Genomic DNA, 16,507 nt, shown 5'->3' on the forward strand with positions numbered 1-16,507 from the left:
TAATCTAAAGACACAGGCAATGCCGTATTTCTGGCAGCTTCCTCAGCTGTACAGAAATGTTTTATGAACAATTTTCTGTATGAAGACATTGTGCATTTGCTGAATACATTTGTGACAGTATCATTTAATGTAGAACAATGCATATGTGTAATGTGTGTGAATATTCTAAATATACTGGAAGAAATGAACACAATTTCTCTTAAAAGAGACACATGGCCAAGTAGGAATTTCACATGTTATATAATCCCACAATTATTAGTAGCCTTAGACTCGTGATGGGGTTAGAAATATCCATGATAACTTTTACATTTTCTTTCCTTATCATGGCTGGGGGGGGATAGACGCTTCTAATAGAAGCTGTTACCTGGTGTCTACAGATTCATAATAATGAACAATTTCAAGCACTTATTACTATATGTAAATAGTATTTACATATTTTTTAGTACATTTTTAGTAACGTGAGCCAAATCCAAAAGCATGCATACTTAATAACTCAAGTTAACCAGTAAAGGATATCACTTGAACCCCAAACTTTCTACACTAATCAGTGGCTAACATGGTACAAGGCTACTATAAACACTTCTCATGGAAAACCATTCAGCAAAACCAAATTAGAACACAACCAAAATCATCCTGAAACCACCTCTGCCTATGGCAAAGACCTAGAACATCAGTGCAGAAATCTCCCAGGAGAGTTAAGGGAAACTTATGTGAGTTTATGAATTACTGTGTGGAGAATGCCATCTCGATGAATAGTTCTGTGTTCATTTAAGTCATCAATTATAGTTCCCATGTAATTCCAATTTACAAAAAAAACAGGAACTATTGCTATAGTCCAAAGAGACCCAACCATTGGGCTTCATCAAAAGCATGGCATGCTCTGGACCACCATAGAGAACTAGCTGTGCCAGTTTTGACCTTTCACAGACATGACAAAAAGCTAATCCATTCCCTGACTTCTATTTTTCCACCCTTGTATAAATCTGCAAGGAATGCAAGATGAATCCTTATTAAGTAATACTGACAATTCTTGCTTACTGACAGAATTGGTAATAATGATACAATTTTCCCCTTTACAGCCTAATGAAATTGATTTCACACTTCCCAGAAAACCATATAATCTGTTCTGCATTAAGAATTACTCATTTTCAGTTATATTTATTTAGCTTTCTTTACATACTCTATGTCTGAATACCGTTCAGAACAAAACTCAATAATAATAGCCGTTGGACAGTGTGCATGAGATGTTTTAATTAATGTAGTTTTGGACAAACAAGAATTATATTTTCTAGTACAAGCGTAATCACATACAAACATACCCGCAAGATCTCTCTGCAGATGTACGCAATCCATTCTTCTTTTAACGTATTGCCTTTGGTGTTCTTGATTAAGTCGGTCACAGATCCAGCACCACAAAATTCCATCACCAGCTGAGAAGTAAATGGCAAATTTTAGGCATCCTGTTAAGTTTTGTAAATGATTAAAAAGCGTTCAATAATTTTTTTTTCTTACAAGCATTTCTAACTATGAAAGCAAATGATTGCAGTTGAGAGCATAAGAGATCTTATACTTCATTTTATACTTCCTATACTGTTTATCTATAGTGTTTTTTTGTAATTTTGGATAGACCACGGTTCGGAACCCAGTACGGTTGTTATTGCAGTTCGTATCACCAGAGGGGAGTTTTACCCACTTTTTTTGCCATAGATACCATCAGGGCAACTGATGGAAAATACAATACAAGAATAGGGGAGGATCTTTCACTCGAGACACATATATCAGTGACCACTGTCAAAAAATATTTCCTTTACTTTGAAAGAGATTCCTCTTTATGTTATGCCTCTGGGGGAGACTGATGTCAATTCACCCCAATTGGACAATGGCAGTGGAAAGGGTTTTACCCTAATCCTCCTCCATCCAAAACTTTAGTAATGTTATAATGAAAGGGTTGGTTTATTATTTTCTCTACGCACTCCGACAACTATCTTTAGTTTGGTGCAAAGTTAAAGTTACAAACAACAAAATAAGTAAGGCTTGGCTACCTTAGAAACCACAAATCCTCTCACATCCCTCAACCCATCTATGGTCAGCTCAAAGGCTATCCTTGGACTATGAAGAAAGCTTAGAGAGGTCCTAGGATCAGCAAGCATGGAGTGGAGCAGCCCAGTAAGCACGAGGCAGACTGTTGTTTATAAGGCAGTCAAGTGGTTTACATTTGTAAAAGTTGCATGAATGCATATAAATGTTGGTTTGGTGACCAAATACATCCATTACACATTTAAAGAACAATAAGTGCAAGAACATAACTGTATGCAGTTTGTCCTAAAGACTTTTCACAATAAATGGTTATCTTGTGTATATGTTTTCCTTTCACCACAAAGGTAAATATAGATTTTATGTATTCACCCACAAAAAAGATATCTTAGGCTGGGTACACACGTGCAATGGTTCTTGTCCGATAATCGGCTCAGAGCCAATATCAGACGAGAATCTGGCGTGTGTACAGCGCTCAACGTCTATTGTCCGAATAACCATCCTGGTGGATTCACGAACAATGGACGATCGTAATGGAAGTGAAGAGATCACAGCGGGGTGCCGCTCCGTTGTTTCCCCCCCTTCCCTTTTCATAGAGCAGAATGGTGCTGTATGTACAGCGCTTGTTCATGCATCCTGCAGTCGTTGGTAAGGATCATAAAAGATCCTTTCCAACGACAATTATTGCATGTGTGCCATCTTCCTAAGCTGAGGAAGATTGATTTAGGAAAGAAATCTGGATTACAGAGAAATGAGTGATGCTAAAATTGTGATGCTAACAATTTTCCATAGTCACTAGATGAAGAAAAATTGAACCCAAGGACCCAGTGTCAAATTATTGTCCACATGCCTATATCATGAAAACAACTGCCTTATTGAATAAAGACAATTCTAGTATGTGCAGCTTACCCAGAGCTGGTCATCCATTCCTGGTGGATTCTTTTTGATAAAGGCTCCATAGTAGGTGGCGATGTTTCTGTGATGGGAATATTTCTTGAGCATATTAATTTCTTGCTTGATTTCCTCCTCTTCATCCTAGAATCAAGTATCAGATGAGTCAGAGAACCTGTGCCCCCTGTATTTCCACAGCTATCTATTGAAAATTACTATGTAATAATAATACATAAATTCTATGACAGTTCCAAAATCAAGTTTGTAAGAGATTTCCCGACAACCTGGAGTTGCTGCTAGCCATTAAGATAAGGAGATGGGGATATGCTTACCATTTTACAGGTTCTATTTTACAGGTGTTTGTAAGCTGTTAGAAAATGACAAAAAACAAACTACGTAGTGATCTTTATGGATGGAGGCTTTGTTTTAAAGCGCTTTTACTGATTGTTATGGTGGTCCAACCAAACTAGTATTGGCCTTCATTTATTACATGTTTAGGCCAAAGCAGAATTTTCCGTTTTTTTTTTCCCCTTTGCGCCATTCTGATGTTTGTGCAGGATTATTGGGATAAAAAAAGGAACACAGGACTGGTAGGTATTTATATGATATGAAGCTTCACGTTCAGATTTTGCATCAAGAACTGGTGTTTTTAAGCAATAACATGGGATCTATTGACTGGTATGAAGAAATATTTATCCTGAATCACTGTTTACAGTGCATGCTCACTCTAGTGAACATATTTGTATTGGACCTTGGCAGCACTGACCTTAGAAGAGTAACAATATTTCTGTGGAATGTTCCATGCTAATATGTTTATTTTGGAACAATTATACGACCTCCACTAGCAAATTTCCAGATAAAAGGAGGAAATCATTACAAAAACAGCATTTTAGTGGAATTTAGTTAGGTATACTTGATTTAAAATACAATATACAGGCAGCAGAATTGTACAGAAGTTCACAATTTCAGGTGTTTTAAGAAGACACCAGAATCCAGAAATATAGATCAGAGTTATTAAAGGTCAGCCACCTTCTCCTTCTATTGCTGCTTACTATTCTTCGTTTGTAAGATATATCTCAAATATAGCATTTGCTTTTTTTTTTTTACTTATAACCAATCATAGTCTAATTGTAGAAAAGTTATTGAAAAGAGTAGAACAAAATATACGTTACCCCTGTGACATCCATGACCTTGATAGCTGCCAACTGCCCTGTTTTAACATGACGACCCTGTAACCAAAAATAAATATAATTACATCAAATGTACATAACTGACTCTTTTTATAAAAAAGTAAGCACATTTCCTCTCAACTGAATCACCACCTAGAGTTGTTATGTTTCACTAGCAATTTACCATTACTTTTTTGATGGAGTATGCTTTGCTACATTGTATGAAATAAGCAGATTTGTTGACATTTTGACTTAAAGGCAATTGAGAGCAAAGTCTTGCACAGATCAGTGAGTCGGCCACCGTTCTCTACATGACCAAGCACCATAAGGGTCATTTCTTTTGTGTCAACAACCACATATCCAACCAATTAGAAGTACATAAAAAAATCCCATAGCACCTTTTTCCTGAAGTTTACTTTTTTAACCTTTACAGCTAAAGTGATCCCTTGATACAAAACACTGTAAAACAACCCTCAAATATATGTGTACACCTCCTAGAAAAGCTGTGAAATGAAGCTCACAGGGACCAGTTTTCAGAGGGCACAATTATTTATACAGATTCAGCTGCAGGCCATGTCATTAAATTAACATATTTTTAGGATACTACAAGGGAACAACAATGTCTTCCAGCACTATACCAACATTGTGTCACCTAGACATGGAAAATCTAAACACGAACTGAATGCCATTTGGCTAGCTAAATCATAAACAATTGCCATTTTTAAAAAGAAAACACAGGTTTTCACTTGTTTTCATCTGTTAGTGCACATTAGTCCTACCAATCTCATTTAGTTAGTCTTAGACTTGATGTTATGCCATTTTCTGTGTGCAAGTTTCTTGATCAAAAAAGTGCAAAGCTCATTGCAAAGGCCTTTTGTGGCCAAACTTTGGAGCCTGGATTGGGTGACAGAGTGTTGTCAACCCATAACAGGAAGTATATTATGAAAACCTTCATGTTAGGATCATCCATTATTTTATTGAAAGCTGCAGGTTGAAAATGATTAAGAGGCTTGTAATCACATTACTACTTAATAATTATATTGGGTTTTAGTGATATTTTGTTGTGGGTGTATCCGGATGACCTGGTCACCTAAAAACATCAAGGTTACCAACTTGGTTGCATCATTATTTTGCAGTGCTGTTTGTGCGTTTTCTTTGGCTTCACAAACTATAATTTGTAACCACACCTAAAAGCTTACTGATAAGTTACATTACTTTTTATTAAAATGACCCTATCCTGAACTTCCTTTTTCACCAATAACACTGTACAGGCCACGCTGAAGACAGGAGGACCAAGCATGAACCAATATGGCCTTGTAAAAATGGGAACTGCCTTTAGTAAATGCTAAATAGCGGATTAAAGGATATCCAAAAAAACAATATATGCCTTTACCTTATATTTGTACCCTATACTGTATGCCAAGTATGTCACTTTTTTACAGTGATCAACAAAGATGTACCTGGTGCTTTTAACAACAAAATCTATTCCCTCTTCAGAAACATATGTATAAATCTTTAGGTGTCTGCATAACTCAGCCCTGCAGAGTGTGGCGAAACAATATATGTTTGTCACATTGTTTGAAGCACAGACGATTTTTGTACAGCACAGAATACTAAGATTTATCTATAATTGTTAAAGCATGTTTAAATCTAAAGTGTTACCTAAATCCAATACTCAATATGTATAGTATGACCAAGGAAATGTCCTCTCACATTACATAATAATTGGATTGCATAAGCACAGATTGCTGTATATTTATGAAATATGTGAGTTACGTAAAATATATTCTTTTCAAACTCTCTTGTGGTCTTTGCATGTCTTGGTCTGACACTGACAAGCAGGACTGCTTGATCATTGCACAATCCAGCACATTTTTGTGACTACATATGAAAGGAATTTACAACACATAACTAAATCCAAAGTTTGATGCTGGTGATTAGCCTTATGCTTAACATTTCAAAGCAGAAAATGTGGACTATTTAGAGTGTTCCTTGGTACACCACAAAATACACAACATAGAGCTTCAAATAACAATTTATTTAAATGGAAAGGTTAATTTGTTTAAATTAAAATAACAAATGTGATACTACATGGCATGATTTAAACCGGATTAAAAATAAGTCATAAAAATATTGCCATATGTCATTTAAAATGACTGTCAAACCATTGCACTAAGGTTAGGAAAGTTGTATTCGAGAACGCGACTGTCTATAAAGGAGTCTAACTGTGCTCAAGTAATATTACTGCAAGCAATATGGCCATATACCTTTAAGCCTGGAGGCCAATGGTAGAAGAAGCTAGAAGAACAAATATACAGTATAATGTTCTCCCAAATGTCCTTTGTGTGTGTGAGATATATTTATGTATGTGTATGTATGTACGTATGTATGTATATGTGAATATGACTAGGTCAGCAAATTATGGTACATCCAATTCAGACTGCTTAAAAAGAAATTAAATTGGTGAAGTATGACCTATACTTTGTATAGTATGAAGTATGACCTATACTTTTGAATAGTATGGTATAAATCTCCCATGTCCAGGGTTTGGAGAAAGCAGGTGGACTTCATCTCATAACAATCAGTCCCCAAATGATCTTTGCCAGTATTTAGCAGTGTACTAGAGCAACAGCAAGTGTGCCTAAGCCTAAAACTCCCACATTTCACTGTCAGTATAGGATAGGTATAAAGCCCAGTGAAAACAACAAGTGAAGACCTGTCTTCCTGTCCTGGTTATCCTCCTCTATAGCAAGGGCATAAGGGGTGTGTTTTTAAAGAAAATATCTCACTCCTTGTAACTAAAATGGAGTTGATGGGGAGTGAAAATAAGGTATGTATACTGTCGGGGAAAGTGTGAACCACACGGTCAAAACACAAATTCTTTTTAACTAGAAATGTTTATCACATTTTCCAAACTAGAAACCACCACTAGAACATTTATAATCTGAACGTGATGTACAACACAATACAGCAAATAAGTAAAAATGTGAAGTAAAAGTAATAGCAAAACAAATAAAGTTGGGAACTTTGACAGGATGGTCCCACATCCAGTATTCAAGATGAAGACCATAAAGAATAAAGGATTTCTAAGGAACCTTTCATCAGTGGAAAACAAACCAATATATTCATAAAAGCATAACGTATATACATTAAAGTATATTGACATATTTGTGGGACAGTCCCATGTCCTATGATGCCAATATATGTATAACATTTAAGTTATCAAAATACCCAATTTACATGTTACAATAATTATACCAAACATTTTAATTTGTAAAAACAAATTATTGCTTCTAAATTCCTAATTAACCATCCCTGGCAACAGATATTTCTAAGGACAGCACGGGTGAATCCTCCCATATTAAATTGAATAGATAACTGTTGCTATTGCCAGCTGACAAGAAATCAAGAAGGCACCATGCAGCCACTACTTCTGTGGTTCCAGCAGTTAACAGCTTAAAAGCAGAGGTGCCAGCAAGGAACAGACTGGACAGGCAACAGATAAATGAGCTGCTATATAATCAGAAAACTGATTTGATGGTCTACAGGCTTTTTAATAATGTGTAAGTCACTATTTAGATGAGGTTCATTCTTTGGCAGAGAATACTGTAGGGGGATTAGAAATTAAAGCCAATATTATAAAATGTGGATATGGTACATCCTTGCCAAATATAACACAATCACAAGGTAGAAAATAAATCCCAGAACAGAAATCTTTAATGCTCAAAAAAAATATTTTAGTGTTTTAAGCTATTGGTATAGTCGCTGTAAAGGTTTACATTGAAATTACCTATACATTGTTCAAAATTAAAACCATTTTTATTTGGTTAAAGCACCTTATATTTTGTCATACGTGTTGTGGAACCACGTTCACCTGTTTTCCCTATACCACCCTTTACTAACACCCTTTCCCAACAGGAACTTGACAAAACACCCAAAACATGGCTCAAACCCTTCCTAATATATCAAAACAGGAAAGAAAAAAAAAGTTTTGGCTTTAGATACTTTTTATTGTCACTGCAAAGTTTGAAAAAAATAAATAAATAATACCAAGACGTGCCTCTTTATCATATAATTTGGGTTAAATAATTTCGCCTCTAATCAAAGTGCTGAGCATGTAAAGAGCTTTAAGAATGAAATTTGTCTTGAAGGAGAATAGTCCCATGACATCCTAATTTAATGTAAGCAAACCTGAACCAATGCATAATGTGATCACAGCATCAGTCCTGTAAAAATCGACTTAAAGAGGAACTAAACTGAAAACTGGCCAAAAAAAATACACTTGCCTTCAATCCCGCCGCGCGGTCCAATCCATCCGGGGTTGTCTTGCATCGGGTCCCGCGTAATCCCAGGGTAAGCGCTCCGGGCGCCGCCATCTTCGTCTCTTCTTCCCGATTCTTCATTCTAAGCACAAGATCGGGTGACGTAGGATGGAAAAAAAAATCTTGCCGATCTAACTGCGGATGCATGAGATCAGCAAATTTTTTTCTTTGCGCAAAAAGGTGCAATTTAGATCATTTAGATACACTTTAAATGGTGGGAAGGACTAATATAGCAATTCCATTAGGTTATATAAAGGTAAATTGAAACAAATCAAATGGCAATGCGATCTAGCATACATTGTACTTCAACAGTCAACTTACTAGTATTCTTAGTATTTCTAAATACATTTCATAAGGAATTATACTGAATATGGTAAATTAGTAGTCTGGCTACTACTTCACTGCTTTGGTTTCAGTAAATTTGGAGCCACTGACTTGGAACATGTATGAACATAGTGAGTTTTGTTGTACCGTTGGCTCCAGGACTCAGAATGTCTAAACTCAGACACGTACAGGCTCCTGGAGTTTTCAGGAGGAGGTCAGAAAGGGGAACCTCGTAACCTAGATCTGAAAGCCAGATTGATAGTTTCCTTTATTTTAAAACAGGCTGGAAAATGATGGGTGGCTGGAAGAAGCTTTCTAATACAATCACTTTGAGCTTTATGATAGAGATAACAAGAAGCCAAGGATGGGTGTGTTTCTCAAAACAGCGAAAGGATTTCCCAAATGAACATGGTGTGGACTTGCACAAATCAGCAATCCTTAGATCTATAACAGATATGTATGAAATAACCCATGCATCGTAATCTATAATACATTTCAGCAGGTAATTAAAACTGTGCCAAAATTAAATTCCTTGGTGCCTATTTACAAAGCAATTGAGAATTGATTGGTGCCATTGAAACACATGGATCAAGGAATGTTTTAGTGATTTAGAAATTGACTTTTTGGATGAATAATCTTAGTAAAGGCAGAAATGTGGTTTGTTTTTAGCAGCAGCCCCACCTATTTACTGAATTCTTTGTTTCAAGTTTGAAAAATAAGCCCCATAATCCGATTTATGAGTACATCCCTCTCATTGACAACTTCTGTGTAATCAGTAGTTCTTTCCTCGAATGTGAATGCTAGTGATGCCTAGAGAAAACATGTTCCTGCGTGACATTTTGCCTTGGAATTGCCAGGTTGGGTTTGATTGTAAAGCTTTAGGAATCGCTGTGAGTCAGATATAAATCAATGTGTTGCTGTGGTAAATAATTCACAACAATCCCACTCAATCTAGTTTGGAACAAGGCACTACAATATCATCATTTTGGAGTCTGCAAATTTCCATAGAGAAATATTCATGTATGAACATAAAAGGTTTAGCCATGTCATGGTTGTCATGGCTACCATATTGACATTTTCCACCCTTCTTGGCTATACGTGACGAGTGTTCCCGGTTCAGTCTATGATTACAGGCTTCTATAAATTACTATTTTAGCACTAATAATGTACCCTGAGAAGATCTTTGCTATCATCCTACTATTTAAATTCTCAGTATCAATGAAATTGATTGTATTAACCCTGTGTGATGTGGTATTTTCATTTTACAGTAATGCAACATGCGGCATAGTCTTGCATGAGTAAAGGTACAATTTAATGAAAATAAATCCCCCTCTTCATCAACTCATAATTCATATGCAAATGATATTGTAATCTTTAGAATTGGGTTTCCAAATGTGTCTACAAAGCGGCTTTTAGTAAAATTAAACAAATATGCTTGTGGATGGTATAGGAACTTTGGGGACTGTTGTGCAGAGGCATAGGAAGACCTGTTCCGTATTAATGATGTATTCAAGGGGAAAGGGGAATAATTCAAGGGAAATGATAAAGGTTTTGAGCTAAGAGGCCAATCATATCACAAGTGAAGGCACATGTTCTGCTGTGGTTAAGAATAGCATTACCACATTGTATCATCCTAGGTAAATTGCAGTACCACAGCTCATTAGTATGATCAATTTGTTATAAAACTATTTTTTATTATTGTCTTTGAGAAAGATAGGAGAAACCCAGAAAATCCTTTCTCCATATATATTCCTTCAAGTAAATCAGCAATTGGGTTTACAGATGAAATACATACTGGTAAACAACGTAAACAATTTGAATTTCTATCCATCAAGTCTTTAAATTTATACAGTACACTTATACACAGTACACTTAGCACAGCCCTCTCTTGTAAGCCAGGGGACCAGATTTTTCTCAGTTGAGGACAAAGAATAAATATACTGATTAAGATAAAACAAATATAAAACATTTTTATGCAATTCAGGAGTGTCTTAAATTCTGCTATAGTCTTATCACCATCTCTTTGTTCCCAGTGATGCCATCACATTCTGGCATCATCTTCTCTTCCACCCACAGTGTAAAGCAACCAGTTCAGCATCCTTCAGGGAGTTACACAGCTGTGGTCTTTTTTTCTGATGGTTTGTAGGGGTGGCAATGCTCCCCGCTGTGAAACTCCCTGATAAAGGATCACAAGTATGGTGCTCGTAAACAAAAGTTATCCTGACAACTCTTGGCCATTCAATTCCCACAGCATTTTATTTTTATATTATTTTTGGCTAGAACGTATATGCTTACGGATGTAGCAAATTAGTAAATTGAGTATAGGCCCCTTTTACGTAACACTCACAGGTCCCCATCCCAGTCTGCAACTGGACAGTAAAAGGAGGTGCATCGTACTGATGATTTTCATCTCTGTTACATGTGGCTTAGCTCTTAGCTTTCCAACTATGACACCTGCTCCTGGTTGCTGACATATGCAAAGGGCAGGGTCACATGACAGGCAGGAAGTTAGTGCCATTTTGTCATAAATCCCAGGTTCACTTTTATGAAACATGTATGCATTATGAACTGGTAAATTGTTTGAAATCCATACAGGTAATGGTTGGCCACCACTATTGTAATCTGCTAAGGAAATGTATGCTTTAAAGACAACAGATGCTACTCCTTGTACCTATAGCAGATAGCAAACTCTATGGGGAACAGCAGTGCATATTTTTACAACGGCTATTAAGAAGTTCTTCTTTCCGCTTTAACCCAAAAGATTCAGATGGGGAGGAGTCCCTATTCTTATTCCATAATTTTACTTGAATCACCAAAACATTAAAAATGCAGTCGGAACCAACTTTGGATTTCCTAAAAATTTAGGGCCAGTTTCATACTGTGAAAGTCTGGTGAAAACCTAAATATCTGCATTTCATTTAAAAAAATAAGAAACTATTTTTCTTTTATTCCTCTGAAAAGTGAAATAGATTTACCTTTAACAATTGTCCAATTTTAAGTTACATTATATACATTATATATATATATATATATATATATGTTACATTATATATTTGTATGCATAAAAGCTTGAATGCTTTCCACTTGAATGCTTTCCACTATCTCATCTGCATCCAGAATCTTCATTTTCACAGAACCAATTTATTTAAAAAGTGATAAAGTGGTGTTTTTATTTAAAAGTAATTTCCGTACAAATATATTTTTATGAAATCGCTTTGATACTTCACAATTGCTACCGAATTGCCTTTGTATCATAGAGTTTGAGAAACATTTGAAGTTAATTAGAAGCATGAACAGCTGTTTAAATTGCAGTACTCTCAAAAACGATGACAGCTCAGAGATTCATAGTGGAATATGTTTAACGTTCTGCTTTAGGTGACTAAATTAACCTTGAGAAAAGTCCATGAAGGAGAAAATCAGATGTATGCTCATTTTTACTTAAAATGCCGATTCACTTCAGTTCTTTCCGTTATTTGTAAAGCTTTCAAAATTCTGTTTACCATATTTCACACACTCACATCTTTATTGTGATGTACAGGTAAGGGCATTTACATACTTAAAATTAACTTGAAAATGGTTAAAATCCTTTTTTTGCCTTGCAAATGGCTCTATGGTATGAAAAAAATGATTTACCCTAAAAAAAAATATACAGATGAAAAAACGAGATCAATTCTCTAATATGTCTCTGCTAGTGTAAGATGCCATAATTATAACGAGTTTTTGGACCTCAAAGCAGTCCATTGAATAGGGGCGATGAATGCAAAAGAAACTATTCAGAAGCCACCAAAGCAAACAAACTGTATACTAGAATCTGGAGCATCTGTATTAATTCATAATGGAACATTGAATCAATCCAAGTTCTGCCAGTTCATCCATCTGTTCTGCTGTGTTCACTGAACTGTAAGTTTGTGACAGACTGCAAATGCTAAATACACTGGAAAACGGTCTACGTTGTAGGTTTTGTATTGTGTGGCCTTAATCTAAAGTGAATGGTAAAGGAAAAGGGTACCTTTGCAGTCTTAATAAACAATAAATGAGGGTTGTACCTTTGCACAATCATTTCCTGCAGTTGTCACAGGCAAAAATCATAAATAGCCTTGCTGTGTTGACAAACTGGTTGTAGCCAGTAGGAGCTCCCAAAAGAGTTCCAATATAAGCAAAACAAAGTCGAATCTGTACGAACTGTTCTTTGTTTTCTGAGGGTAGTTTAATATGCAGGTACATGTTGATGAGTAGGAGAAGCCTTGTGACACAATTGTTGTTAGGTAAATCCTATTATAAAAACATACATGCACACACACACTCACAATTGTTGCTTTTTTATGCTGTAAACTCCTGCGCATTACATCATCAGTGGCCATCCAACGGCCAAAGAGGATGTCCATGGACCCGGAAAGTCCACCATGGAGTCCGACTGTGAAGATACCAGCTTCCTAGGACAAGGTGATGACAGTATCCTGCCATTGCTGCATGGTGCCTGCACACAGGTAAGTCTGTTCCATAATCTCAAGTATGTAGTGCATACTTGCTGATAATGGCAGAAGCTTACCACTCACCAGTGAGTATTTTCCGCTTTAAATGTGGCTTTTCATGCAAAACCTTGTACTTTAAACACCATCAATAAAATAGCCATAAGAGGCCCCTTTATTTAATTACAAAGCAGAAAAACTAATGTTCAGAATAGCATGGTTCACTAGTTAAAATTATTCCAGGATCACAGGGCAACTTCATTCCCAGTCAAACAATAGAAAATCAAAGTCTATTCTATTCCATGTGAATCCAAGAATGCAATGACAAAACACAGTCAATGCTTTATTGATCTGTAATTATTTTCACTAGACCAACTAAGCTAGTGAACAATCATCAGACATTTTGACTTTAGCCGACACCTGTACAAAATTACAAAGAAACAATTACATGGCCAAACTTGGTACATCTAAAAGCCACATACATTAATAAATAGCCTAGATAATGGAACCATATTTCTCTATATAATCTCAGCATTTGTTTAATTGCATAACAGCATTTAACAAGTAAAAGCACGATTTCAGGAGAAGAGCACAGGGTACATGGAACTATATTTGGCTGCACAACTAGTAGAACACATTAATCTGCAGTGAACAGCCTGTGGGCATCCTTCCAGTAATTGATGCGGAACAGTTTTAATGATTTGTGTGGCCAAGTAGCCATACACACCGGGCCACTTAACTGTAGTTAAATCAAACTTCAAGTCGCCATGAGACAACCTTCTGCCCCCCAGCTGCTGCAAAACATCATGGGAGATGTAGTTTCAATCATGGGCTTTGTCATATAAGCCTAGAAAGAAGGAGTCACAGTCTGTGTACCGATAGGGTTTCAAATTATTTTAACAAAGGTTTAATTGAAATAGCAAACTAAATTTTCTCTGCTAGGAGACTATGTACTATACTGTGGTACATAAATAAAATGTAATAATAATATATAAATATGTATACTTAACATTATATATAAAGATATAGCTCTTGGAAGAAGGTGATGCCAAGCGTGAATGGGAACACTGTTTTTTATAATGTGTAACATTGTATTTATATGTGTAATAAGTTAACAGATTCCAGGAGGAACATAACCTGTAAATGATATAGGATTCTGAAAGCAAGCCCAACAGAACAATTCATGAATAGCCCAGTAGCCACTTGGAATGCACAAGATAAGGAAAGCACTATTTTGTTTTATTAATATTTATCCAAATAGTTTAGCAATTTTAAGACTGTAAAAGGTCAATCCAAAGGCCAATAGCCAACAGAAGAGCAGGGGGGACTTTTGCATGGTCAAAGAACACCTTGTGGGTTTGTAAACATTTAAATCACCAAAAAAGATGAAAATACTATAGTGATGCCTACCAATCACATAACTTCTGTACAACCAAACATGATTAGCAGATTACTAAATATATTAGTGATCACTTATGTTTTGTACAGTACACATTCATTTATTCCTACAAAAGTAGGACACCAAGTTTACAGTTATATAGTTGGAAGGAAGTGACTTGAGCATATTTAGGAGTCCTTGGAACCTCATAGTCATGAATAGGTATACAATGTAATTCTAGATAAATGCCCTGTGATATTATTTACATTTTCTAGAACCTAATTTGCTATACAGTTCTACAATTACAAGGAAACTCATTTTAAGTACAACTGCAATATACAAAAGTACTGCAAAGTTCCCCTGAAAAGTTTACATAAAATAAGTTTATGAAAGATTAATCCTAAAGCAAGGCTTCAGTTATGATTAAACTCACTCAAGTGTGAGATTGAATTGCATTATACCTGACAGTATAAAATCATTCCATCATGCTGAAGTACTGACGTACTATTAATCATATCACCGTACAGAAGGGATCACATGAGACAATGTCAGATGAGGCCACTACTTCTGCTAATATGTTCTAGATACAGCTTTTAGGTGGATTGATTCCAGAAATCCTCTTCCTAGGGCTGCATTTTTGGATCTCATTTAGGTCTGTGATTAGGAAATGGATGATGATCATTTTTACAATAGTGACTAATGGGTTTATGTAACATTTAGTAACTGCATGCCTTAGTTGTACCGATAAATGCTGATTTAGAAGTTGTAATATAAATGCATAATAGTTTGATTTATTAATCCTATGTAATACCTTGTTCCATGGAAAACTCAGCATAATGATAGTGTGACAATATTTTCAAAATACAAATTCAACACAGCAGAAACTAGGCAAAGATTGCAATGAAGTGGTCATTTGGCACGACGCAATGTCGTCTATGTCAAAGAAATTTCTGTAAATATCTTTTAAGGGTATATCATCTTTCTTTTGTTCTGGATAATTTCAAGAAGATCTACTGTCACAATGTGCATAAGTATGTATAGCTGTTCGGCTTCTACAGTGTATAAACTAACAGTAAGAATACAGCAAGACAACAAAACAAAATAACAGTCAACAGGTCTAGAAAAGCATAACATGATTAACATTATATTTTATAAGTACCAGGATGAATATTTGAACTGGTCAAGAATAGTATTTCTTTCCGCATCAGGAAATGCATAAAGTATAAATTTATACCAGCATTGCAAAAAACGGGTTACACCATCATGTCCCTGGACTTGGGATTCTAACATTTCTATATGAAGCAACGGTTTTAGGAGAGCAACCACATGCTCCACTTCCAGCGTCTGTGGGTGTATCCATGTGTTCATGATAGCTCGTCTAGCCGCCAGTAAACACACACCTATCCAGTCGCGCGTGCTTTTAGGAATGGTACTTGGGACCGTTTCATCCCAATAGCCAAAAAGCAAGACAGAAGGCTGGTCCGTCACCCTGCTTACCAGCAGTAATATTTGCTGCCAGTATTCTGCAACACGCGGGCAAAACCACAGACAGAGTGATGCGGAACACTTGTACACTTAGGACATCAAAGATGGCAAGCTCTGGACTGAGGCCCACCATTAGAGGGCCTAAAAACTTTGTATGCCCTATGAAGTATCATGAATTGAAATTCCCTCCACTTTTCATTGATCATACACTTTCTAACCATTTGGTATCCTTGTATTGCATGGTCCACTATATTCAGGTCGGAAAAATCTCTCTGCCACCAACTCACAATAGTAGCAGACAACATTTTCGTCAATACAGGTAGTAAGTACCGTGTTTCCCTGATAAGGCATCCCCATCAAATAAGCCACCCCCCGATTTTTGCTCAAACAATTAAAATAAAGCACCCCCCACAAATAAGACATCCTCCGATACCT

At 36.1% G+C, this 16,507-nt stretch overlaps 1 protein-coding gene across 11 annotated transcripts in view; it reads right to left on the reverse strand.

The window, feature by feature from the left end:
- Positions 1 to 16,507, reverse strand: part of TNIK (TRAF2 and NCK interacting kinase) — a 179,703-nt gene that overhangs the window by 93,071 nt on the left and 70,125 nt on the right. For all 11 annotated transcript variants that reach the window (XM_072408106.1, XM_072408103.1, XM_072408108.1 and 8 more), the window contains 3 exons: positions 4,098 to 4,154; positions 2,944 to 3,069; positions 1,320 to 1,430 (listed from right to left, as the gene is read on the reverse strand). In XM_072408106.1, the coding sequence (XP_072264207.1) occupies positions 1,320 to 1,430; positions 2,944 to 3,069; positions 4,098 to 4,154 (294 nt within the window). The remainder of the gene's footprint in view (positions 1 to 1,319; positions 1,431 to 2,943; positions 3,070 to 4,097; positions 4,155 to 16,507) is intronic.

Source organism: Pyxicephalus adspersus, chromosome 4, assembly GCF_032062135.1.
Source record: "Pyxicephalus adspersus chromosome 4, UCB_Pads_2.0, whole genome shotgun sequence".
Lineage (NCBI taxonomy): Eukaryota > Metazoa > Chordata > Amphibia > Anura > Pyxicephalidae > Pyxicephalus > Pyxicephalus adspersus.